Raw genomic sequence first — 27,932 nt, forward strand, 5'->3', positions numbered from 1 at the left:
GGACACGCTGGAGAGAGTCCAGAGGAGGGTAACAGAAATGGTTTGAGGGCTGGGGGACATGACTTGAGAGGAGAAGCTGAGGGAAATGGGCTGATTTAGTCTGCAGAAGAGAAGACCGAGGGGGATTGAATAGCAGCCTTCACCTCCCTGCCGGGGGGCTGCAAAGAGGATGGAGCTGGGCTGGTCTCAGTGGGGGCAGATGACGGGACAAGGAGCAATGGGCTCAGGCTGCAGCAAGGGAAGATGAGTTTGGAAAAAACTTTCTCACTAGGAGGATAGTAAAGCGCTGGACCAGGTTGCCCAGAGAGGTGGTGCAGTCTCCATCCTTGGAGGTATTTAAGACCCAGCTAGACAAAGCTTTGGCTGGGATGATGTAGTCAGGGCCGGTCCTGCTTGGAGCGGGGGGTTGGACTAGATGTGACCTCCTGAGGTCCCCACCAACCTGAATTTTCTATGATTCTGTAACACCAGGAAAATCTGTGGAGTTACACAGCAAGAGGTGATCGATTCTGCTTTCTAAACTTGCTTCACAGAGGCTGGTGCACCCTGTGAGGAGGATGCAGTTGGTATCTCTTCCCCCACATCATCCCTTCTCCTAAACCTTCCCAGTTCTTCAGGATGGGCCTTTTCAATCCAAAGCCTGGAGCTCTTCCCAGCACAAGAGCCCTCCCTGGACTGGCCAGCCTCTCCTTTTCTACCCTCCTTATCTCTGGAGGGTAGCCCCTGATGAATTGCCTGAGTTCATCTCGGTTGCTCCTGGTCCCTACCGTCCCGTGTGTCTGTACCCCACTCCTTTGCTGTGCAGGGCCTGTAATCCCCACCACAAGCCCCCAGTGCTACAGCATGTGCCTCTTGAGCAGTAAAAACACATATATGGCTCAGGGAAACCACAGTGCTGGCTGAGATAACGCCTGTCACATTATGCACAGCGTGATGTAGCACAACATTTCTTATAAGTAAGTACTTGTCAGATGTATGGGATTGGGCTGCAGCCAGAGATATGACAGACTTCCTCTCCCAGATGCTCAGCTGTTATAAATTGACTTCAGCGGAGCGACACCGATTTGCACAAATTAAGGATCCAGCTCCACGTTCATATGGGAAATATCTTGACAAGATCTGGTGGAGTGAGATGGGTTGATGTGTATCCTCTTTTAATCCGTCGAGTTGCTTTGCTAATAAGCCCAGGCAAGCCACGGTCTCAGCAAGACAGATTACATTCCTAATCGAGTAGGAACGCTGCCGATGATCCTACAAGCTGCGCCAATCTGCTGGAGTTGCAGCCGGGGTGCAGGTCAAATCCTGTTTTCAGTTGCCCTAGATTTACCCCGGAGCCGCGGAGGGCAGAAGTGGACTCCTTGTCAGTCGCTTCAGTCTCATAGGATCAAGGGTCAAATTTGGACTGACACTAGCAGAGGACTTTACAACTCACCTTCACCTGGAATTGATTGGAAGGGCTTTCTGGATGCATTTTAATGATAACAAGTCAGTTCAGCTGAAAACCCAAATGCAGTCTCTGCTCATTTCATTTCACAACGATAACCTGTTCCAATACTAAACTGAATATTTCTTTATTTTTTTTAACATATATCAAGACAATTTGGCAAAAGCACCAGCTTGTCTACGTTCTCGTAGTTTAACAACACAGACGGAGCTTATTTCTCATAGATCACACTGCTGCTTTATTATCCTTTCTGTATTTTCAAAGCGCACTCATTTGTTTGCCAGTCATTAGCAAGCAGATGACAATAAAATCAGTCAATACTGTTTAGATAAGAAGTGGTCTGATTATAACGCGCTGGCAGTACGTGTCCTGACGTTAGTCATGAAAATAACCCAGCGGATTATCATTTGCTCACTGAAGCTCTTCTGCATTATAGACCCGACGGTCCAAAGAATGAGCTTAGTTTTCAAGCCTGGACGGCAGCAAAATCTAAAGCATTCAAGGGCTTTTACACTTGACACGAAACCCTTTTTACAAGGAGGCTGAATGGATTCCTATTCCTGTATTGATGATGGGGAAGACGAGATTTGGTTTTCTGCTGAAATGTTAAAACCTAACAGGGTTATAACATTTCTGATGAATTTTGGAGTGGATTGTGTTAAAAATTAGAAGCAAAGCAGTGTCCTGGTCAAACACCATTTCCTGAAGGGCAGGAAATAAAGAAATGTCACAAAGACAGGAAAGGGTATTGCAAGTGAGTGCAATCCTCATCAAATGTGGCTAGAGAAAGATAAAGGTGGACTCGATTCAAGAGAGTCCTTCGGTTTATAAACAGGGAGAGAAGACAGGCATGCGGGAAATGAAAAGAGCGCGAATGAAGAGAGGCTGTCCACAGAAGGGTCCAAGCTTTGGATGGATGATCACATTCTTTTCTTTTTCATCTTTTAGATTTTGAGCTGAATAAAATACATGTCGTGGCCTTGACCCTGGGGGCTGCAATCAGAGGAGGTTGGGTGTACTTAGCGCTTCTCAAGTGCAACTCAGGACCATCAAGGGATGGTCTGAATCTTAACTGAACACAACCTTACTTTCTTGCCAAAAGAAGATCTCTGGTTTTGCCCGCGTGCCTTTGTAGCAATTTCTGCTGGGGCTATTAGAGGAGTCAAATAAGAACCACATGGAAAGTCCTTCCCAAAGGTTGCATGGGGGCTAATTTTGCCTCTCTCATGCGGGCTGCTATTCATTTCAGCGGGGCAGCTCATAGGATAAAATAGTCCTCCAGCCAAGTTGAGGTCACAGAAAGGATAGTGAGAGGTGGGCAAGGTACTAAATCTGAAAGTACTTTGGCAGAAGAAGTGTCTCTGGGGGAGATCCTGTTATCATTACTTATGCTGAGCGTCATAGCTTTGAGGTTAGCTGCACTTCTGACTCCTACTGTGGTCTTCTCAAGGGCACCTTGTTCAGGTTTCAGCCCTTTAAAGTAGAGTCCTGTGATTTTGCTCCTGGCAAACCAGGCCTTACCATTTTCTCCTGCAGCTCACCTTGGCAAGTCTGCCTTCAGCAGCTGCTGCGTTGCGGTCCCTCAGGGCAAGGGCTGTGTTAGCCAGTGACCAGCCAGGCTTCACAAAGCACAGTAGGACTGGTGCTAAAGCAAAAGCATTAGCAAGAAAACATATCATAAAGCAATAAACCATCTACCTGCGGGCTAAGCTTACTAGGTATTACCTATTAACCTCCCAGCATCTTGACAACAGTATTGCTCAAGTTTGGGCATTGCTTGATCCTAGTATCAGGGTTGTAGGTTGCAGCCGGGTTGGTCTAGGTTCTTCAGGTAGATGTGATTATCTTTGATTCGGCCAACTAAAATAGTTGGAAACAAGTTCTTTGCAAGCTTTCGGGCATAGGGAGACTCTGCAGCTATCTCACTTCTCCTTGAACAGAGGAAGAGTGACCTCTTTGCATCAGGCTGGTTATTCTAGACCAGTGCTGGTTATTCTAGACCAGTTTCCACAAAGACATACATTTTCCTCCCTGGGGTGGGAGGCTTCTCCAGATGTTTTTTCTGCCTTTATAAGCAGTGATGCTTCTCTCAAAAGGAGTGATTTGAGTTCCTGTAAGAAACACTTCTCCGTGGAGATAGAATACAATTCCTAGCCCATGCGGATAGATATCAACCCCTATATAGCTGATGAAATAGTCTCAGGATATGACCAAACCAGTCAGGTAAAGGGAGCTGAAAAGGGGCAGGGTCTTGGCACAACTTATACAGCGTAACTATCTGTGGGCATGTCTATAAGAGATGCTAATGGTGCAGTAGCCTAATAACACTGCACAGTAGTGTGCCGGGCTAAAACCATGCTAATGCACTACCACACAATAAATAATACTAGACTACTGGGCAGTAAGCGTCACTTAAAACCCATGCACCGGTGCTACTACATAGTAGCACAAGTTACTGTGCATTGATTTAGTATTTGGTTAATCAAGCACTAAACTTAATGTGCAGTAACTATGGTGCATTAATGTATGTGTAGACACTCCCAGTGTGCCTGCAATCACTCCTGTGATTAAATGAAGAGTAAACTACAGCAGCTGCCCTCTGAAAAACAGTGCTCAAGGTGAAGTTACACGTTACCCTTAGCCTATAATAGAGGCACTGAAAATGTGAGAGTCCCCACGTTAAAGCTCATTAACGCATGCTAAGTGCCCTCTGAGTGTCTCAAAGTTATGCCACTTCAGGCATAACTCTGGGTTGTGCTATCGAGCTCATGTTAGGGTAACTTCAGTCTGTTTCAGAGGGATCAAGCAAGCCATGTGCAGTCCTCCAGCATCCCAGGATGTACTGCTCCCAGCTCCCCTTCCCTCACATACCCAGAGCAGAGATAAAACCCATGGCTCTTAGCCGTGGCCCTGCTCAACAGGCCTTTAGTGGCAATTCAGAGTGGTGCTCTGAGTAAGTAGCAGGTCAAATAGCATCACTGATGGACAATATGCGAAGACATTAGAGGTCCCATTAAGCCTCAGAGCATGTGGTCGAGCCATTCGTTCTTCTGAACTAAGGCAGCATTAAAACACATTTTCCTTTTTGTAGCAGTCGCTCTTGAAAAATGCATTTAAAAAGAAAATAATAATTACAAGGAACTTTGCACTGTCCCTGAACAAGCTGTGATTTTTTTTTCTGCAAATAATGAAATGATTTCCCTCAACAGTGTTGTCAATCAAGGGCATTACACCAGCTCTAAAACCGCTAAGATAAGGTATGCAGGATGCACAGGCATTCAGGGAGACAAAAAATCATCACACCAACGATTCCTGGCATAAAGCAAGCCATTAGACTAATGATTAGTGAGATCAGAGGCTACGACAAGGACTGAGTACACACCTAAAAACAGTACTTTCCAAGACACAGAGCTTACAAACAGTGGGACCAAGCGTACGAGTAAGGAATTAGGGTTAGGGTCGCATGGGTAAAGGGTCAGGGTCTCATTTGTTATACAGGTGAAGGACTGAGAGATTGCAGCTTGCTTGAGGACAACCAGATAATCCAAATTGAAATTAGTTAGGGAACCCTCTATCTCCTGAGTCTTGAATTGATACCTGGCCCCAAAGATCATCTTCCTCCTGTGGAAAACTCGTGGCCATGAGAGAACCATCACTTCCTCTTTAGTTTTGATGGTTTCCTGGAAACCGTATCCCATTCAATTAAATATGCTCGCAGAGCTAGCATTCTTATGAAAAGATACGTGCATTTATCCAATGGACCCAAGTCATTGTAGGCTGTTTTAATAAATGAAATTTCTATGAAAACCATTAGGAAGCAAATCAGTAAATGGACTTACCCTAATGAAGAGCCATCCTCAGCCTGATATGCAAAAGGGTAAATGCACTGCTTGGCTACTGTGCCATTTTTTTAAGGAAAACCATTGGCCTAATGCTGGTCTGTAGCTCAGAGGGGAGGTATAAAAGAATTAGTCGCTTCTGTGCCTCTCCTCACCCTGAGACCACACGGACACTGGCTCATTTCCTCAAAGAAAGCCTGAGGCTGCTCTCAGTGAAGTTTATGGGAGGTCTTTGCAAAGGAGCTGGTGTTAATCATGTACTTGCAGGGGCTCAGCCACTGCCGCTGTAACACGGACCTCAGTGGCAGCTGTAGGTGGCGGTTGGAGAGTTTAATTTAACAAAAAAATATATATTTAGAATCCAGTGGATATTAGAATTTTTTTTTTTTTTTGCTTTTTTTGTTCGGTCCATGAAGTACTTGATAGAGCCTGCTCCTTCAAATGTGTTTACCAGAGAGACCGAGGGAATTTCTTTAATATACGCCTGCAGGGAAGAAAGCACATACCACAGTTGTCCTGAGTTAATGGAGTCTATCAATATGCGCTGGCCCAACTTTTTGCCTCCAAAAGGGATAAACATTTTTGGCTTGCAATGAGCAGACACCTTGCACTTGAACCCAAGGTTTACTCTTCCTCTAAGGTAAAAGAGTCTGGTTTTGTTAGCACAGAGAAAGCTAGCTGGGCATTTTTGCACAGAGAGCGGGATGTGGGGTGGGGTAGGGGAAGCGGTACAAGTTTGGGGGAGAAGGTGGGGGCAGAGAGTGGAGAGCTGGGGTTGGGAGTGCTGGCGCCGGCGCCTCTTCTTCACCAGTGCCCAGTTATTCTACTAAAGGAAAACACTAATGTTTTCCCTTAGCATCTTATCATGAAGCATCACTTGCTTTTCTTTCCAGCGTGTTATAAAATAAACGTGGAAAGAAAAACAGATTAAGCCTAAATGCGGTGCACTCTTGTAACATAGCTGTCACCCGATACAGCACTCTATCTGTGTGTGCAGAGCAATAAAATCCTGGGTCTTCATTTATCACCCCTCTTTAGCTCTCTCTGCTGTTCAGAGTGGTCAAAATGGATATTGGCTTCTCTCTAAAGGTGGAAAAAATGTTACCTTTCTTGCTGTACAACTCCCTTATAGCTAAAGAGTTTCCGCTCTGCTTTGATCGGGGAAAACCCTTGCCGTTTTCAACCAGGAGCTTGAAAAATTACCTTTCTATGTTTCCCTACAGTACTCTTAACAAACAAGGACCTTTTCTGAAAGGCTAGAGATCAAACTCATGCTTTCAGCATTGCACAGGAGGTGTTTCCGATTAATGGAGTTTGGTATTCTGTCATATTGGGCTTCATTTATAAAAGGACAAATATTGCGCTTTTAAATTGATGACTTGATTACCTTGGCACAATCATTCAGGGTGACTAGTATTGTCAGCCTCATGAGTCAGGTCATAAAACTCATGAAGTGACTTTAAAAAACATGAAGTTGTCATTGGTCTTGGCTTTTTTTATTGCCCTTCTGGGCTCGCATCTTGGAGCTTCCCTCCCATCATAAGAGCTAGAAAACTTTCTCTTTGAAATTAAAAGTTGAGGTTCTTAAACAGTCTCTAATTCTGACAGCTTTCAACAAGGAAATTGTAAGACTTGGCAATGCTGTGTAGCCCTCTATTTCCTGGTCCCATGGGACCTCCTGGCCTGTCTTTACCTCCTACCCAGTAAGCTCCATTGGACCGGTACTTTGTCTCGTCTAGGACTTAACGCTCATTGGGGGGCCACGATAAAAAGTGCCACTTCCGTAGTGGCTTCTGTTTGTAGAGCCCCAAGTGCTTTATCAAGATGACTAGCATCTTCCCTATTTTATGTACTCATTTATTATAGCTAGGTTTCATGGTTTTCCACAGTATTTGGTATACTAATATTGGGCATAATAGGGCAAAGGAGCTCCTGGTCATCTCATGATCAACCAATATACCCAGCGTCCGCTGGATGGACCCATCTCTAGTCCTTGCAAGCTCAGCTCTTTGCTTTTATCTTCCCGACTAAAGTGCAGAGCCTGTAGCTGGATTGAGTTGTTACTGTCTAGACGTAGACACTTTGCAGCACTTACTAATGGACTTGGAAGAGCTTTGCGTAGCTCTGTACGTCTTGAGAGAATTTTGCAAATCCCAACTAAGCCTCGTGCCATCCTTCTGTGAGGTGATTATTTATTACTGTCACATGCAAACTTACTTTGGACTTCAACTGGTTTTCTAATTATGCCACTAGAGGGGAACTTCCAGCTAATCAACTGGTGGCAGAGAGGAAGGGAAAAGTGTGTACTAATTAGTCCATTTGTCTCACGGATGGATAAGGGAATGTTGATCTATGCCTGTGTCATACTGATAATTCAGGAAATAATATATATTGTGCAGGTAAATTAATCAGCTTGCACCAGGTTGCATGGTGGTTTCGAGCGGCTGGCCATGTGACAAGCGTGGTGTCAGGAAGGTTTGCTCGACGCGAGCTGAGCCCACGGGGAATTAGCATGGCGGTAAGTGCTACTGTGCCCTTTGCTGGATGTGGCACGCCTTGTCTCCATCGCTGCTGCTTTGTTTGCGAGCAAAGACGGGGAAAAGTCTACTTATTCAGATACACAGGGGAGTGTGTAGAAAGACATCCCGCCTCCCAGAGGATTGTCTTCTTCCCTCACACTGGAGCATCTTGTGATATTAGGTCTGCAGACTCTTGAGTCAGTCAATCCCTCATTGGATTGGAGAGGGGAACTCTCCCATGCATCCATGCTGGGTTAAGTGCAATGTCATACCCAGTGGGCACATCTACACATTCATTAATGCACCTTGGATACTGCACATTTACTTCCTTAATAAAGTAATAACTAATTGCACAATACCTACAGGTCCTGTGCATGGTTATTTAGTGATGCTTACTGGGCATTGGCCTAATAATACGATGCAGTAGGCTGTTTGTGCTGTGACTCACTACTATGCAGCGTTACTAGGCTAATGCGCAGTAAGCGTCTTGTGTAGACACACCCGGTGGGTAGAAAGCGGATGCGTGCTCCCACACTGTATGGAGCATCGGGGACCATTGTAATGGGTGCACTTCTAGTTGATACTTTCCATCTATTTTCCAGTGTGCATTTCCCCCAGACCACCCCACACTTGGCATTTTACTGGCCTGCTGGGTAGCAGACACTTGGAAGAGGTTAAGAACTGCATGGGTCCAGATGTCATAGGGCCATATAGGGAGCACGATACTCAGAAGCTGTGTTTTTTACCCACCCTGGAGACAATTAAGGACTTCAGTCTGTAGTGCTTGCAGCATGACACCATTCAGATACCATAACACTGAGGGACACTTCCAGCTATGCTTCTTCCTCTTGCCAGCGTCCAGAGCAGCAGGGATCCACTCTTCTGCGCACTCGCTTGCTGCTTCTCAAGGTGGAAATACTTACCTTGAACAAACATGTCACAGGTAATGGCCACATACACAGAGAGGTCACAGTTGCAGGTGGCTTTCCGTGGCAAAACCGCAGGCCTGTTCCACATGAGCGTCATGAGCTAAGAGTTAGTGGCTTGTGTGTTCCCAATCAGTCCTACCCAGCTTTATCCCTTTTAATACAGGTGTCCGAGGTCCGTGGGAGTTTAAGTCCCAGCTGAGAGGCAATTTGGAAACGGGTAGGAACCGCGCAGACCGTGGCCATGAGCCAATGATTGAAATGGAGCGGAGGAGCTCTGTGACAAACCAGAGAAGTTGGAGAGACCCTGGGAAACACAGGACAGACCTCGCTGCCTGCGACTCCCCTGCAGAAACAGCCAGAGCCATTGCCCATGCTCAAGCAGGTAGGATAACAGCTAAGGGGTTAGGGGGAGGACCTGTTCCTGCTAAACCATGCCTTTCTATCCTGCAAAAGACTGTGTGGAAGACTACACACTTCTCTCAGCTACTACCATGTAGAACGGCCTTTATTTGCATGCTGCATTTGTAATATATATGTTGCCCCTACTTGGGATGCCAGGCAGCTGCTGGCATCCAGCAGGATGTTGCCCCTTTTTTTCTAGACGCACCAAATTCTCACTCCCTCCTGGAGAGGGAAAAGGGGATTACTTTCCATTTCTGACTGGCAAATTCCTGGCCCAGCTCTTGCTTTGTTTGCTGGAGTGACAGTGGGGTTCTGGTTCAAAGCGACTTAATGCCCTGCTGTAATGTCACAAGGGCATTTGTGCAAGACCTTGCCATAAATTACTGACAGCATTTTGCTTTGCAGAAGAAAGCTAAGCACACATCAGGGTGGGGCATAATCCATACGGCACGGTCCAGCTGGTGGGTATCTGTGTGGCCAGCTCAAGCACTTTGACTGCACAGCATTTTAGGAGCTTACTTAAGAATTAATATTTTTCTTTCCCTTACCTTCAGAGTCTAAAGGGTGGGTTACCATGACCAGTAACCCATCAGCATGTCCTCTTCATGACTTAACCCAAGAGTCAATCCAGCCACAGTATTTTGGATGCAACTGCAAACATAGCATGGAGTTTATATCACATCCTCAGCTGATATAAATTTGGGATAGCTCCGCTGTCGATTTACAGGTGAGGACCTGCTCAGAGCAGTAGTGTAGCCAGGTAGGGAAAGTACAAGATTGGGACTCAAAAGATCTCTGCTCTTTTTCCATTTCTGCCACTGGCTGGCTGGGCATCTTTGGGCAAGTAAGCTCCCTTGTCTGCATCCCAGCTTTTCTCCTCTGTAAAACTGGGGTAAGAATACTGCCTTCTGGAAAGTGCTTAAGAGGTCTATGATGACAACTCTGTATTGGAGAAGCATGATTATTATACAAGTCCCATGGAAGACATATAGGAAACACGTGATGTCTGAGTGAATACAGCATGCAAAGTGAATTTGGATTATCAGGGGTTTAGTTAACAAACCGCATGTAGGCATGAAATCTTGACCCCTTCAAGTCATAAGAATCGCCATGTGCAAGGTCAGACCATAGGTCCATCTTGCCCGCTATCTCATGTCACACTGTGGCAGAAAGTCATAGAGTCATAAAAAATTCAAGTTGAAGGGACCTCAGGAGGCCGCATCTAGTACAACCCCCTGCTCCAAGCAGGACCAGCCCCAACTACATCATCCCAGCCAGGGCTTTGTCTACCCAGGTCTTAAACACCTCCAAGGATGGAGACTGCACCACCTCTCCAGGTAACCAGTTCCAGTATTTCACCACCCTCTGAATGAGGGAGTTTTTCCTAATATCCAACCTGAATGTCCCTTGCTGAAAGTCAATGGCAAAGCTTCCGGGGCCAGGACTCCAACTTACGTCTCTGGGGATGGGCAAATAATGTTGTTCCACCATCAGTCTTGCTGAAGCTGCCAACAGACTTTTCAACAGGAGCATGATCTAAAACCCACTGAAGACAATGAGAGATTTCCCAGTGTCTTTGTTAGCTTTAGATCGGGTCCTTGCTGCTAAATGAGTTCCTGCGTGGATATGTGTACCACTGAGGTTTGATTTGGGACTGACACCTATCAGTCTGCCTCATGTGGAAACAGGTTCACTTCCTTCACTTGATGTAAAGCCAGGCTGGTGATGAAAAGCCAATGCACCTATGCTGCTTTCCACCAGCCAAGGGTCTGATCCAATATCTCCCATTTATCTTTCCTAGGCAAGGACTCGTGGTTTTGTGTCTAGACTTGTGTTTTCTCAGAGCTTTTAATTGCTGGTTTTTTCCCTCTGAATTCTAGCAGCAGCTGAGCACTCAAGATCAGCCTTAAAAACCCTGCAGTGGCATGCCAGCATTTATATCTCAGTAAGGAAAAATATTTGTATCTCAAGCTGCCAAGTGTTTCATTTCTTTGAAAGTCATATATTTGCAACTTATGAACTATACATTGAGTTTGGAAGAATTAATGACAACTTCTGGCATATGCGCTTTTATGCTCTCATCACGGCTCTCCTAATAACTTGGTCCTGCTTTATACTGCATCCCAACGAAGGAGTTATCTTCATCCCTTTTTTACAGTGACTTGAATAGTCAGTCTCATTGCTTGTACAAATATCATGCTGACATTTGCTTTTTGTATCAGGGCTCCACAAAGTTTCCCCAGAGGAGCCGGAGGTCTGCATACTGTAGGAAGTGATGCAGGAACAGCGCCTTGGATGTCCTTTTGCAAATGGGTCTCTTCCATCTCTCGCTTCCCTGATTTATTACCTGTTTATTTGGAGAAATGTGTTTACTTGTGGAAGGACGGTTGTTGCTTGGACTGTGTGAATGAATGGCAGTGGTGATAGGGAGGTATCTATAGGCAGCCTACAAAGATTGGGACCAGACCAAAACGCCTGAATGTTAATTTGGAAAGGAATACATGCATATTCCTTTCTCTCTGGGTGTTAAAAAGCAGGAGACAGGACAGTGCAATGGGAATCAGAAAAGCTGGATGCCACTCCAGGGTCTGCCTTTCCTGGGACCTTTTCTATAGTCTTTGTCCAGTCACTTTACCTCTGACTGATCTATTCTGATTATCAGCTCTTCATGAATGTCGTTTTGTGTTTGTACAGCACCTTGCACAGTAGGGCCCTGATACTGGCTGGAGCATCTAGACTCTACTGTAATAACATGGCTGAACATTTTCATTTATATCTGTGGTAAGTTAAGCATCAAGGACAAAGCTGTACCCACCCCACCAGACATGTCATACAATGATAGGAAAAGATATGACATGGCTCATCAAAAAGGAATTTCACTTATTTTAATTTCTGAAAATACCATTTAAATTCAGGCCCATACTTACATTCAGAACCAATAGATACACATAGAACAGCTTTTCAGGACTTCACAATCATTGTCATTTACATAGTAATGAAGTGATGAGATTACATTTTAGAAGCAACTTGCTTTAGAATGTAAAAAGTATGATGAAGGATTTTTTTTTTCTCATTATTTCATATTCATCTCCTTATGGTCTTCCTTTTCTCAATCTTTCTTTTTTTTTTTTTTTTTTTTTTGCAATTTTTTGCTTGAAATGTATTGACGCCCTCCTTGAATAGTAACTTCTGATTCTCTTATTCAGGTTAATTACAGTAAAACAATGCAGATGGACTAAGCAGCATTTCAAAACCGTGGGCATGTACATCATTCCAAGATCAGTGCTATGACCTAGGTTACGCTGAAAACTGCGCCTGAAGAAATGGTGCTTTTTTCTTTTAATGGGACATATCACTGACGACACTTTCAAGCACAGGTTGGGCCAAATCGACCAACGTTGACTGTATAATCTGTTAATTTGCCTATTGGATAATTTGCCATTGTTCTGATTTCCTCTCCGCTGACTCCTTTCTCAGCCACCCTCAACTCCTGGTCACTACTGGCTACTCTGCCATTATTTGCATGCCCCTTGGACTGGTGACATAGCCAGAGTTTACAGTACTTTCAGCTTTGGGTGGATCGTGGCAATATAAAGTAGCCATCCACTCAGCTTATCAAGATGGTTTAAACAGGATTTTGCAGGATGTTGCTCACCCTCCTTCCCCGACCAACACAAAATAGGCAGAATATATCAGTAAACCCATTCCCGAGTACATGAAAAAGGAAAGGAGTCCCATAAATTCACCAGTGTCGGCTACGTTGTCGTAAGCGTCCCACAAAACCCGATCTCATCCATTATACCTTTACCTAGGAGAGAGGGGGGAAAAAACTATGTACATTTGTTTGAGCTGCTGAGTCTGAGGATGTCAGCTTTACCAAGATATTATCACTGGTTTTTAATCTCCCCAGTTTTCCACCTCTACGAGTTATTTACGGGGGGGGTTTCCTCTCCGAGCTGTAGCCTTACACCTTACTTGTTTGCATATGTCCGTTGAATTCTATATTTCTCTGGGTTAGCATCGATTCTTGCAAACGGCTGCTGTTTTCCTGCCTGTGCTCAATCGGGTCTCCATCTTCGATGCCATTCCCCTTCCGGAGGCACAGGACTTTCTGAAAACTCTGCTTGAAGTTGTCAGAGAGAAATCCATAAAGGATGGGGTTGGCACAGCTGTTGGCATAAGACAAAACCACCACAAAGAAGTAAACACCGAGCAACACCGGGTCCTCTGGCAATATGAATATCAAATTGATGATGTTCAGGATGTAAAACGGGAGCCAGCAAAACACAAAGACGACCACGATGATGACGACCATGCGGGTTACTTTCCTTTCCGAGCGCCTGCGCCTCGTAGACCCGACTCGGATGCCAGAGGACTTGACTTTAATCACGATCAGCAGGTAGCAGAGACAGATCACAAGCAGGGGGCCAAAAAACCCTAAGACTGACGTGTAAATGATGAAGGCTGCTGACCAAATGTTGATGGGGTCTGGCCAGTTCATGTTGCAGGTGTGAAAGTCTTCCTGGACATCTGAAAATATAATGACTGGAAGCACCACCAAGAAGGAGAAAGTCCAGACGGTTATACTGATCAGCTTGGCCACCCTGGGACGTCGCCACTTGGTAGACTTGATAGGATGAACCACAGCAAGATAGCGGTCCATGCTCATGACAGTCAAGCAAAAGATACTGGTGAACTGATTAATGCCATCTGCCGTCATAACCAGCCGACATAAAAAGGAGCCAAAGGGCCAGTAGGAGATGGCATTCTGAGTTGCCAAGAATGGCAAACCAAGCATAAAGAGTACATCAGCTACTGCTAAATTCAAGATGTAAATGTTGGTGACGGTTTTCATCTTGGCGTAACGCAGAACCACATAAATGACCAGTGTGTTCCCACTGAGTCCGATTACACATACAAGGAGGTAAATGATGGGAATCAGGACTTTGTGGATGTCTTTGGAGGGGGGCAGTGCGGACAAGGTTTCGTTCTCCGTCACATTGTTCAGCAACGAGGAGTTCATATCTTGGGAGCTGGTTTCCATGCCAAAAGCACTGGGGAAATAAGCAGCATCCATTTTTTCCCTTCCCTAATTTTCTTTCAGTCTAAGGAAGATTAGAATTCACCAATGTCTTGTGCCTGAAAGAGAGAGAAAGAGAGAGAGAAGAACAAATTAAAAGCTCATTTTTACAGGTTGCGCGTGGGAAGGGCTCTACCCAGAAGTCATATTTATATTAAGTAGCTGCCACGTGCATTGCTCAGTGTACCATAAATATCAGCAATATATATGATTATCAGCAATTGTCTGATCGTATCATATATTTATGATTTACATCATATATTTATGACTTCTGTCATAAATATAAGCAGCGATCATCTTTATATCAAGCAAGTGTTGCATTTCCCCCACTCCATCCCCAATACCTAATGATAGAAAAACCCCTAAATTGCAGCATACCAATTGTCTGTCACTGTAGATACGGGCAAGTTGAGGTTTTGCTCTTGGGATCCGTTTGTAAGGGACTACACCACAAAATTAGAGAGAGGAAAATTCAGAGGAACATTAAAAACGGCACAGTTCAAAGAGATTTGAAGCTCTACTCTAACATCTAAAAAAGCAAGGGCTGTTATTGTAGGAGGACATATCCGTCATTTTTAGTAACGTTATGCTGGTAGGTTGGTACTGGGCGTTTCTACATGAGATGCTTAATGCACATTAGCCTAATAACACCGTGCAGTAACATGCTGGGCAAAAACCGTGCTAATACACTACCGTGCGGTACTACCAGGCTACTACAGTTAGCAGGATAAAAAACCACGCGCCGGCACTACCGTGCAATAATTCTAGTTACTGCTCATTTAGTTAGTACTTCATTATGTAAGTACTAAATTAAATGTGCAGTAATTACTGTGCATAAATGAACGTGTAGATGCGCCCACTATGGACTACCGTCGCCCAAGAAAGCCCTGCCAATCAGGAATATTACTTTCTGCGAGTCATTATGGCACACCCTGTGCTATCCAAAATGATTCCACAACCCATCTATCTCCCTCACATTTTATGCTTCATACCCTTCCCGAGACCAATATTTGAAGTCATTTTTTGTTGTTGTTTTTCCAGCATGAACCCCCTCCCCCTCCCACTTGATCTTCAATTAAAAGAGATTAGGCATTGATGCGGGGCCAAACTTTGAACGACTTTTAGCAACAAAGGTGTCACAATCAAAGCTTTTGAAAATGCAACATCTGCCATAGGTGTTTAGCAATTTTTTTTTTTTTTTTTAAGTCTGATCCTGGGCTCTTTTACTATAATCCGGCCCTTTTAAAAACCAGGCATGAATCCATTCTGAGTACATGTGAAATGAAACCGCCTGTCAAAGTGCCTTGGGGCAAAAGGCTGGTTTTAAAATCCAGAGCCAAACCTAGATTTCCATTCTGCATTTGAGGCTTTTTCTGCTGAAATCTCTCTCAGATCTGTCGGCTGACAGAGCAGCAATCTGAGCTGATAGATTCGCACGCCGCTTACAGTCTGGCAGACCCCAATGAAAACCCGTGGGAAGCATCAGCATCTGTGTAGGTGTGGAAAACAAAACCCGCCACAGTAAGCAGCAAAACCTGAGCAAAAAACGCTATGATACCTATAATGGAAGCACCCTCACGTTAGGACGTGGAAGACAGGATGAGACAAAGCACATGTCACAACTGCAAAGACGCCTCCTGTGCTGAACAACAGGAGATCAGCTTTTGTCCTTGGTAAAGGTTACGTTTCCATTAACCTTCCCCACCCGCTCTTTCTCCTTGGCCTCAAAATAGGAGTATTTGCATCTGGGAAACGCCCTTTACAGACCCAAAGCTCAGACTTTCAAGGGTGTCCTACCCCAACGAGGAGGACTAGGAGTCAAGGTTCATTTGTCAAATGGCATAGAGGAAAGCTTTCAAACTGTGCCTGACGCACCAATTATTATATTGATTAGTGCATCCTTTGCATGCCCATTAAGTATTGATACCCTCGCTCCCTCCCTGCCATCCCAATTATTAGGGAGGAGCGCATTGGGAAGGAAAATACTCTGTGTAGGATTGTTGAGGCCGTAACGTTCAATTTTGCATTTACATGTATAACGTGATCAACTTCTGAGGCTGATCATTCAACTCTCATCTTCTCCCCTCCCAAGGAATATACAATGAGGCCAGAAGGAAGTCTGCATGGGTCCAAATAGTAACCAGGCGTCTTTAGTCCCTGCTTGTGCCCTGAAAGTCATTCTCAAGACGCCATTCTTGACTCATTTTCAACCCTCATCTGCTTTACTGTGGGCATTATTCTTTTTTTCTGAAGTGGAAATCTTACTTGCCTTCTGCCGGGGAGATGTGTGCTAGGTTACAGTTAAGGGAAGGTGACCTAAAGAGTCTCCCAAGCATCTTATGCATCCAATGAACGCCCCCCCCAGCTTGCACTGAGTTGGCTGAAGGCTTATGATATCTTGCTCCAGCTTCCAAGGCATGCATTCAAGCCCTGCTGTGGGGCTGTGAGTAAAGGCCACCCCCAGTTGTCAGTGGGTGCCTGGTCGCTTAGGCTAGGAAGTCTCGAGTGGATGTCAGTGATGCGATGTGCATAAATCCCTTTCTTGTGCCTTCCACCATGCCCGCTGAATGGGCAGATCCTCAACTGCACTGAAACCTGAGCCAGACCAGCTGAGAAAATGTCTGAAAAAAACAAAGCAAAACCACCTTATTGTTCTATCGATTTAAAAAAATATGCAGAACAGTAAAGGAGCTGCCGTACCAAAACAAAACCCAATCCGAAGCGTGGAAGGAAAGTTTGTCTCCTGCTTACAGACAGCCATCGCCTCCTGCCTCCCAGCAAATAAAACACGGCACGGGCAGCAGGAACATTAGTTCTGTGGACATGAACACTGCACGTAAACCAAGTGCAGTGCTGAGCCACTTGCTTTTCCAAATATTTGGATTTTAAACCATTACTGGGAAAGCAAAGTTGTTTCCTTCTACTTGCCAAACACCGGCCATGAACTGCAAACACCATCCTCAAAGAGGAAGCCCGTTGCTCCGTGCATGTGATTTGGCATTAAGTGGGTCGAGATGGGATAAAAGGAGGCACGTTCATTCCCCCTGTTTCTCCCAAACAAATCCCTATCCTAGCAGCTCTATTTGGGCCATCGCTGCCAAACTACGTGGAAGTACAGAAGAGCCAGCAGTGCCGTTCAGGGCCGGGGGCTGCCAGCGAAAGCAATTGCTCGCTACGCCATCCACACCACTTGGAAGAGAACAAGCCGAGGCAAGGAGGGATGCTGCTGCCTTTTCTGAACTTGGAGTCTGACAGATAAAGGGGTGCTTCGTGTTGCGACCCGTTTGCCTCTTCAGGTACCATCCGGCATCTTGTGCTTGTGTGACCTGCCTTGAGGCTCAATGATAACATTGCCTCTCTCGTCTCGGGGATGTTCTGGCGTGCAAAATCGCAGTTTCATCTTGCACTGCTGCACAGAGCTGCTCACCAAGGGGCACTGACCTTTTAGGGAAGCTGGAATAGACGCACCCATATAGTCCATGTGCCCCTCGCCCCTCTGCATGGCCACAGGCAGCATCGTCACGCGGGACCCATTTCACGATCATGCAGATGGTTGTGGGCGGATTTCTGCCTGTTCCAAGAGACCCCACTAATATCCCTTGCTCTGAACCCTGCTGACACAACTTTGTGGTGGCCAAGTCGGCTCTGTAATGACTTTACTTCCTTTTGCATCTCACGAGTTACGCTTTCTTGGCCCGTATGCTCTGCGGAGAGGATCCATGTTCATTAGCACGGCTGATGCCACCGTTGGCCCAGGGCACTGATAAGATGCTCGGTGTTAAGTTGGAGGCTGTTCCAAACGGAGGAGGCTGCCTGCCTGCCTTGGCATGAAGGCTTTGAAGATTGCAGCTGAGCTACCTGCAGTATGGAAATGCTTCTTGGTTCTCTCCTAGTTGTCCACATTTCAGTCATGGCCATCTCACACCCTCCCCCGCCCCCACCTTCTTCTGGGAGCTCTGACTGACACCGCCACATCTTTTCCAAAAAGGCAGAGGTTTAGTACTAACTGAGAATGAGGCAATGATCTCCGGGCAGTGGCCTACTCCCATGGTGGCTCCAAAGAAGTAGCCTCATAAGATGCTGAATTAACTGGAGCTCCTCAACCTCCTCCTCTTCCTCGACTTCCTGATGCATTCGATAGCTTGTCTAACTACAAGCTGATGCAATAAAAGATACTACCCTAAGAAATCCTTGCTCCTAGACTTACTAATGTCACCCTCTGTTGCATTGGGAGTGATCAGTTGTCCTCCAGAGAAGGTCTCTGCCCCAGCAAAACCATGTCTGCTTGTTTCTTGGGGGTCCTGCTGCAGTACTTCCAATCCAGGAGAAGTTTTTCCCAGTTTAATGTCCTCCAGAGAAGAGTGTGATAGATGAGGCATCTTGATGCCTGAAATAAGTTTCATCAGATGGATAGATAGGTAGATCTGATGAAGCTGTTATAGCTCTTTAAGGGGTGTGTATGTATATAATTTCCTTATAGAAACCACTGCTCCCTTCCGGTCCATCCATGTTCTCCTCTTGCAAAATGGACAAAGGGGGCTTTGCAGTGAGGTGCAATCAGTGAATAATCATTGCCTTATAATACAATATGGCATAGTCAGCCAGAGTATAGGAGTCCGAGAAGGAAAAAGGAACATTAGAAGCAGACCAGCATTGTCCAGCTGTCTGCTCTGTTCCAGGTCTGTGGACAGATACCGCATCAAACCAGGCTCAAGCCTGCCGTTCGGAGGGAGAGGCTGACTTGGAATAGGGCCTCAGGTGGCTACCCCAGCTGAATGGGGACTGGTCCAATGAAGAAACATGCAGGGCGATACGTGACAGAAGTGGACTTTTCTAGGGTCAAGCCACAAAACAATGGCAACACCAAGAAGTAGACCTCTAAAAACCCAAACAAAGCAAAATGGCCAGTGATTTTTTTTTTTTTTTTCTCCCAGCTGTGGGGAAAAGGTTTCTGACACAACAATTCAACACTGATTTGCAAGGGGAATGGTATGAATTGGGTTTTGTTTTATTGGGGGTGCTCGTCCCTTTGGAGAGTCGCTTCCAAATCCACGTGCCCGCATGACGGGAAAGGCAGCGGTGGTCCGGGAATTGGCACGTGCCAAATGAGATGCAAAACTTTGGTCTAATAACTTAATTTTTTTCCTTTAGAGATTCCTTGGCAGACTTTTCTTTTTTTTTCATAAGAGTAGGGACATTAACCCTCGCACTCTGATTAAATTCCACCTGATGAATTTTGTATTTTCAGCTCCATGGAAACCATTTAGCACTTGGGGATGGGATGAAATGCTAGTGCTAAGCTCGTCATGTTGAAACCAATATCACAAAGTCTTTCTCCTATTTTCATCAATCGGTGAGACCCTGAGTGTTGGCTGAATTTACAAGGAATTACGAGTGTCTGAGCACGTCAAGCTTCACCGCTTCGCCAAGGCAAAAGTACAAAGGCAGTTTTATTTTGGACTCATCGCACCCGCTGCAATAGATGCATGGGCAAAGTTCTCAGTCGTAAGTACCTGTTGGTTCTGGCAGCCTTGGAAAATGTTTCATCTGCCCTGTTTGTGACTGTGGCTAGCGAGAAGGAAAGGCAGATAATTGGTGACGAACGCCACGTAAAGTGCGCAGGAGCTCCAGCTGGACACATCCTACCTGAAGAGACCGCAGTTTGGAGATGTGCATAAAAGGTTTCTGCTTGATGGCATCAAGACCGACTCGACTGGGACCGACTCTACAGGCCAAATCAGTTAAGTCAGAGACTACATTCAACAAACCAGTTTCAGCCATTTTGAAACCGGTGTGCGTGCACTGAGCTTACGTTCTGTTCCAGGTCGAGACCCATCTCTTAAACTGGTTTATGCGTAACGTCTGTCCCTAGCCTGAGAGACAAGTGAATGCAGACTGTAGTCCTGAGGTTATCACTCGGTGCAGGGTGGCTTTGGGGGGACGCGGGGTACAGACCTGGAGAAGGAGCCGCTCTTCGGCAGTGGAGCAAGCAGAAACGAGGAGGAAAGCAGCGTTCTTCAGTGTATAGGCTGATGTAGACAGCAGAGTTGTACTTTTCTACAGATGCTCGTCCCTGCCCTCTTTCCATCTTTAATAAGATCTTCCCTGTAGTTGTCACGTTCCGTGAACTGATTCCCAAGTGGTTAACAGAGGTGGTCAGTGGCATTGTACCCATTCTGTGTATGGGAAACCTGAGGCACAGTGCAGTAGACTGACTTGCCCAGCATCACCCAGCAGGCTGAACCCAGGTCAGCCTCCTCAATCGCAGTGCAGCATCCTAACCAACAAAAGAATCACTTTGCCTTCAATGCTCAGCCACTGATAATTTGGGCTTCAGTCAGAACATAACTCAATAAATGCTGGACCTTTCCATTACAAGTCTTGCTGACAGTTTGTGGAGGCACAGCTGATTTTTCATTCTGCTTCCACCTGCCAGTCTGAGCTCTACCAGGACAATTCGACCGCAACTTCAGACGGTTGCAGCAGCAGACAACCGCTGATGAATCCCAGGGCTGGGTGACGATACAAAACCAACGTATGCTGCATAGCATGATACTTATTTGCTCGGGTTGGACTATTCGTTCATAGAATATGCTTCCCTAACATTATCCCCCTATGGGAGTTTGTGTTTGTTTGTAAAATACCCCCCTGAAATATAGCTAGGGGTCATGTGGGGTGGGGGGCACATTTACAATGACTTTTGTGCTTAAAACGGGGGAAAGAGCATGTGGATCCAGCTGAGAACATGGGGCCAGGTTAGTCCCAGGTGTAACTCCCCTATATAGAGTACAGTCCCAGAAAAATAGCAAGCCCCACTCCTTACCAATGCAGCTGCTGTCTGCATAGATTATTGAAGGTAAAAAATGAACCGATGGAATAAATAGTGAAGAGGTCTTGGCATGGGTACAGGCTACCGGACCCCTTTGGAGCACCTTTTTAAATGTGTCTAATAATAGGCTACCTGAACCAGCCATTCTTTGGTGCAGCCTGGACAAGGTGACCTCAAGACAAACTCTATAGCACAGAAGTGGCTGAAAGCAGCATCCCTGCACCTGAGCAGAAAAGATCTGGAAGAGCAAGTCTTGGAGAACGATGGTTAGGTGGCACCATTTGATTTCTGGCTCTAAGCACACAATGGTGATGTGAACTGGCAAAGTTGTACCATGGACCAATGCAGCCCAGAATTTACTCTGAGGCAAGGAGGTGGGAACAGAAATATCTTTCAAGCTTCAACACAGACTCAAATCATCAGAGTGGTTGGACTTCTTTTTCTGTCTCCTATCGCACAAAATAATTTCTTTTCTTCCTCTCATTCCTGGCTTCTCCTTGGCCTTCCTGTCATATAAGACGTGCAAGAGTCCTTCCACCCCAGCCAATTAATGATCACATCTGTGCTGTTCTCTCTCTCACGCGTGTGTAAGAACTCACCAGCAAGAATCAAACTGTAGGCAAAAGCCAGATTTTACAAGGAGGTTGCTTTAAAGAGCATCTTTTGTGTCCATAGAAAATTTCAGGCTGGAAGGGAACTCAGGGGGTCACATCTAGTCCAACGCCCTGCTCCAAGCAGGACCAGCCCCAGCTACATCATCCCGGCCAGGGCTTTGTCTGCCTGGGTCTTAAAACCCTCCAAGGATGGAGATCCAACAGCCTCTCTAGTTAACCTGTTCCAGTGCTTCACCACGCTCCTAGGAGAGAGTTTGTCCTAATAACCAAGAGTCATAAGCTTGATGCTACCCAAAATTCAGATTGAAAACAATGGGTCCATGATTACTGTTCTTGTATTAAAATGTGAACAGATACCTTTATTTTAAATAATTCTCTCCTTGCAGAGCAGGTCCTCCTGTAGGAACTGGTTCAAGGAAGGTGTGTCTACACATGTACATTTACTGCACAGTAATTTAGGTTATCCAAAAACCTGCACAGTACAGATGCATGTCTACATGAGTGTGCCTGTACCGCACCATAACTGTGGCAACTTACGCTGACTTGGGCATAAATTTGATACCTATATGAGGCAGGTATCAAATTTATGCCCTATTAGTTACTGCGCAGTAATACATGTGTAGACACTTTACTGCACAGTTACACCGTGCTTGTGGACTGACTTGGTCCCAAGCAGTGCGCACGCAGTGTTACTGCACTTTAATGGCTGCACATGTAGATGCCAGCCTAAAAACCTGCTTACTGCACAGTAATACTGCACAGTTATTACTGTGCAGTAAATTCACATGTAGATGTCCCCAAAGAGGATAAGAACCTAATACTGCTACCTGCTCATGGGGTCATATCTCCAGCCCCAGTTTTAGGAGCTTATGGGAGATCCCAGGCTCAGCTTCCTGGATGGCCCGTGGAGCATCCTTATGTTTGCAGCCCACATTGAGAACCCGAGTCCAAAATCCATCGATGACAGTGAAATGGTTTCTCATGGCTTTTGACTCTTCAAACTATGTAATATGGAAATAAACACCTTAAGGAGAGACCAAGCCTCTTAGATTTTAAAACCTTTTTTTATTTTAATAAGCTAAAGCTAGATTCCCAAGAACGTTGATGTGCAGATGCATGCACGGTTTGGATGTGCAATTCCCTTTACCGTGTGCATAAAAGCAGGTGTCGGGGTTATTCAGACACACAACCGGCCATCAGAAAATTCAGCTCTGCCATCTGAGTGTGCACTTTTGGTAAGGCTGTTCATATTTCAGTTGCTCCAGATTCTGTTATACAGAGCACTGGCACTACAATAAATACCCCATGGAAAAAGCTTTATCAAGCCTCATGCTTGAAGACATAAAGTGATTGCCAGCAGGGGGTCAGGAAGAGATTGCATAATAGCAGACTCTTGAGGGTTGGGATTTCATCCTTTTGCTTATTTGCCACCTGGAATCATTATCTTTTTCTATGCAACATCAAACTTAATTGCTTTGAAGAGAATTAAGATAACAGAAAGGTAGATTATGGCTTCCAGGTGGATAATAAGCAGTAGAAGCCGGTGAAATGCTATCTCAGATAAATCCAGTTTTTAAAGCAAATGCTCTCAGTATTAATAGGAAAAAGCCCACGGGTAAATAAGCCAAAACAGTATGTCATTACCACCATATCTCCGGCTGAGTGTTGTTTGAGTTTCCCAGGATGCATCACTGGAAATATTTGCTATAATGGGGAGAACGGCCACATTTGGCTCCCCACTAACTGCTCTATATGGAGTGTAAGTACATTGTCCTCTCCTTGAAATGCAACTTGCTCTTCCTTAAGGCTTTCTCCTGCAGGGAACAGGGAGGGGAGAGACTTGAGTACACTACAGATGGCCACAATCAATAGGGAAAGTCATCTCTCACATAAAGCAAGAAGCAAGGATTTCTTAGGACGATTGGCTCTTATTGGACCAACTGCATCGTTGGGATCGAGTTCCCAACCAGATTGTCTTGCATTCAAAAGTTCGCCTAACTTTATCCCAACAATGCAATTGGTCCAATAAAGGATATCACCCTAAGAAATCCTTGAGTCTCACACAATTATTGGACCATTGTGGCTACAACATCGCTCTAACACTACTTAAAGCAAGAAGAAAGCATTAAATTACCAGATCTTCAGCTAGTGTAAGCTGATCCTATTAAAATCAAATTAGCTACAGCAGGATAACCACCTAATGTTGGGGGGTGGGGGTGAGTAAAACATCAAAACAGTAACTAGATTGGAATAAAGCCTATGGTAATGAAATAGTTGTGGGTGGAGGGGGAAGGGATTGAGTAAATAGTCACTTTCATGCCAAAAATGTCATGTAGAAATATGCCACTTAACATTTTCTAAATAATGTATGATATATACAAGTTATTTTAAAATACTTTCAAAATCCCCTTTCACAGATGCTCTCTCAGCCCCCCTCCACCAACACAGGAGAAAGAAGATTAGAAGTTAAAATAAAAACAGTTGTTTTCTCACCTTTTTAAAAACATTTTTCCATCCTTTATTCCACTAGAAAAACATTTGATGAGTTAGAAACAATGTTTTTCCCTACAACTGAAATTAAACACATTTTCAAAAAGTTTGGTGCTTTTTCTTTTTTTTTTTTTTAATGAAACTTTTTTTTTTTTAATGAAACAATGTTGATTCAGTTTATGTTTTTCCCTTTTTTATCAATTCTATTAAGACCTCAGATACTAATCACCTCCGAGGGTAAAAACATGGTAATAACTTGGTATTTTAGCTTTTAATCTTAGGGATTTTATTTTCACACTGGCAACATTTCACTAGGGTTACCTCCTATCTGGCCATTATTTCTTTGCCGGACAAATAATTCACTGTGGGTAAAGTGTCTGATGAACTGAGCTCCCTTTAGCGTGCAAATGATTTACAAACGCAGATTTGGTATCGGCCCGTTCGTGCTGAATAGTTCAGATGGACAAATTTCAGGCTTCGGCATTTTCATAAGTTACTATGATTAATAGCTCCTCGGCGTGTGACTGGTCATGCAAACACGTGATTAGGCTTCTGCTCCAGGACTGGGTGTCTTCAACACTTTTAATAAATGAAAGAGTGAGCAGTGATTAATGGACTGTGAAGGCTTTTCTCTGTGCACAAAGACACTTGTTCATATGTGAATACAGATTTGGGCTCAGACCAATTGTTCCAGCACTGTTCAGGGAAAATTGAAACTCTTTCAGGGAAATATTCATGAATAAGTAATTTAGGGGTGGTCTGAAACTTTTTTGGCTAAATGGCATGTTTTTGTCAGAATATGCCAATGTGGGTGACCCTGCCAGATTCAATACACTTCCAAGGAGAAGGGTTTCTTGGATCCACTTTGAAAACTGCAGGCAAAATGAGACAGGCAAGAGATCCCAGAACAGCAAATAGCCCTTTGGTTCAGGTACTCAGCACAGAAGTTGGAAACCTGCGTTCAAGTCGTGCTTCCTGATTTAATTATAAAGCTGGTTTCTCTCTCTTTGTCTAGCTGAGGAGATCCAGCTGGAGAGATTAAGAAAGTAGCCAGCTCTGGGATCTGGTGGTGATGACTCTCACCTGAGATGCAGGAAATACTCAGGCTCCAGCTCCAGGATTTCATCATTCAGACAAGGTGGAACAGCTCCGGGGGGAAGAGGGTGAAGGAAGCTAATGCCTGCACCGCTCACAATTTGAACCCACCCTGCTACATCTCAGGGGCCAAATCACCGGGCTGTGAGCTAGTCCAGTGTCTCTCTGGCTGTTTTATTATCACAAAATTGTGGAATGGGAAAAAAACCCCACCAAAAATATGCGCAAAGCAGGCAAACTGTTTCCTGCTTGGCTGTGCGACTAATGAAAGGTCTGCCTGATCCCTGGTCTGACATTCGGACACACTCGGGCAGGCAGCACGTTCATCATAAACACATGCACATGGCTGATCTGTTCAGTCTGGACCGCACTCATCCAGGAGCACGCAGGACTGATCTTTGCTCCTGCCGATGTCGGATGCATTCACTGAGAAGCACGCGCGCTTCTGATCTGTAGGTTTTCGCTGCTGCTTTATGAGAAATATCTCTTTCATCATGCATCGCCCTTTGGGACTTCAGCTTTCTGCGCGTCTACTTCCCGGCAACCAGATGCATCGCACACACCATCTGTCTGTTTGTGGCTTAGCGCCGTACTCCGCACGTCTGACTTGTGTGGCTCTAACCTTTCCGAGCCGAATCCCATTATAAAGATCGAACAACATGAAGTACATCTGCTAGGACACGGTCTGTACACGCATCTTCAGTAATCGCCTCTGTAGACGGCTCACTTCAGTGGCCACTTGAAAGCATTGCTAAACAACTTGATGCCCTTGTAAAACAAGCCTGCGTTTTTTCCCCCACCCCCTGCCTGCAAGGTGATTCTGTCTGCCCAGCGGCTGCACGGATGATATTTCACAATGTGACACACACCTGCATGCACGGCTAGGCGACACACACCCGCACGCATGGATATGCAGTGTCTGTAGTCACCCACTCCCAGCTGTTTCGTTCCAGTTCCCCTGGATTCTGCACCACGGCGCTACTGTATTTGGCAGCAACGTTTAGCTCTCAGGAGTGACTTCCCCCATGCCAGCCCGAAGAGACGATAGTAGCAGGCTGCTCCGGGAAAGCACGACTTGCAAACTTTCTCAGGTACATCCCTACTCAGGAGGCTTGATCAGTAATTCCTGCAGGAATGCTAGCGCTGTGATGGCATTGTCTGCCGCGAATTTTCACGCTTTCACAGCACTACCTTCCCATCGACATCACGGTGACCGGCCTTAAAGAAGGAATGCCCTCCAAAGTCAGCCATGCAAGTCCTCTTAAGGGCAAGAAAATAGGAGTAGTGTGGCTTTTTTCTCCCTGCACAAAATATCCCCTTTTCTACCCAGGCGGAGAACCCAGCTCTTCAGTCGTTTCACATACCCCCCAAACAAGAAGCACCGACACACAAAACAGTCACTCAGGGTTATTAAGACAGTCACACCACAGATCTCATCGCTGTTTAGGGCTGGAAGGGACCTCCGCAGATCAAGTCCCACGCCCTGCCCTGGGCAGGGAAGAGCGACATCAGTCGTCCAAGTTTGATCAAGCACTCCCACGTCCCAAATCCAGCCGAGATGCCCTTTGCCAGTCCTCCCCCCAAACAGCGACCAACTTTTCCAAGCGGATTGCAAAAAAAAGAGAGAAAAAGAAAGCGGAGAAACACCTATGCCCATTCAGCCAGCCGCCGGGATTTTTAAAGCAGCCAGAGACCTGTGTCCCTTGCCAACCCTCCACCCCTAAGCAATGATTAACTTTCCTCCCCACCACCCTGCTTCTTCTGAATGCACTGCAAAAACCGGGGGGGCACCTAAACCTTATAAATCGGGGGGGCGTCTATATAAATCGGGGGGGGCGTCTAAACCTTATAAATCGGGGGCATCTATACTGTAGAAAGCGGGGGGCGTCTATGTAAGTCGGGGGGGGGGCGTCTATACTCTATGAATGGGGGATCTGTACCCAGGCAGTGGGGTCCCTCGAGGAGGCCGCTGCGGCGGGACGCGGCACCCCCGGCCCCGCAGGGGGCAGGCGCGCCCCCCGCCCGGAAGCGGAGCGGGGCCGGGCCGGCGGCAGCGCCCCTCAGGGAGCGGCCCGGCTCCGGTGCCCGCGGGGCGCGGAGGGGCGACGCTGCCCCCGCCGGGGAAGCAGCCGGAGGTGCGCGGGCAGCCCCTACCTGCGCTCCGCGCCGCTCCGCCCGGCGCCGGCTGCAGCTGGGAGGCTGCCCCGGGCTGTCTGCCGCCTTCCCTCCTCGGAGGATGGCCGCGTGCCAGGCTCCTCCGCCCCCTGCATCACCATGGCACCTGCAGCCCGCCCCCTCCCCGGGGACGAGCCGGGCGCGGAGGTGGGAGGGCGGGAGCGCCAGGCGGCCGCGGCCGGGGCCCCGCCGCTGCGGCGGGGATGGGCTGCCGGGGCACCCTCCTGAGCGAGAAGCGCCGGCCTTTGGCTGCCGGGGGGGGGGCTCCGGGGCGGAGATGTGAGGGCAGGAGCTGCAAGGCGAAGGGGTCGGGGCACTCGCCCGGCTGCTTTGACAGACTTCCCTTGTAGCCTCCTCGGGAGAAGGGGCCAGCTACTTGTCGCCACCCCAGCGCTGCCTGGCAATGCGACGCCTCCACATGCTGCCGCCAGAGCCAACTCCAGACGCCGTGGCAGAAAGGAAGGATGGTCTCGAACCTCTGGTGTCGCGCGGGCCATGGCAGACCTGGGCTCCTTC

General features: G+C 46.3%; 1 protein-coding gene across 3 annotated transcripts; it reads right to left on the reverse strand.

The window, feature by feature from the left end:
- Window positions 1-12,009: 12,009 nt before the first annotated feature.
- SSTR5 (somatostatin receptor 5) lies at window positions 12,010-27,488 on the reverse strand. 3 transcript variants are annotated; one of them, XM_090023674.1, is made up of 2 exons: window positions 27,396-27,488; window positions 12,010-14,272 (listed from the first exon to the last, which is right to left on the reverse strand). In XM_090023674.1, exon 2 carries the CDS (start codon window positions 14,208-14,210, stop codon window positions 13,098-13,100), a length of 1,113 nt encoding a protein of 370 aa, XP_089879800.1. In that variant the 5' UTR covers window positions 14,211-14,272; window positions 27,396-27,488; the 3' UTR covers window positions 12,010-13,097. The 3 variants fall into 3 exon arrangements, with proteins under 3 accessions (XP_089879800.1, XP_089879803.1, XP_089879801.1); XM_090023677.1 differs by lacking the exon at window positions 27,396-27,488 and adding an exon at window positions 27,182-27,258; XM_090023675.1 differs by lacking the exon at window positions 27,396-27,488 and adding an exon at window positions 22,484-22,538.
- Window positions 27,489-27,932: the final 444 nt, after the last annotated feature.

The sequence above is a fragment of the Crocodylus siamensis genome, chromosome 12, assembly GCF_052110815.1.
Source record: "Crocodylus siamensis isolate JL-2025a chromosome 12, ASM5211081v1, whole genome shotgun sequence".
NCBI classification, from domain to species: Eukaryota; Metazoa; Chordata; order Crocodylia; family Crocodylidae; genus Crocodylus; species Crocodylus siamensis.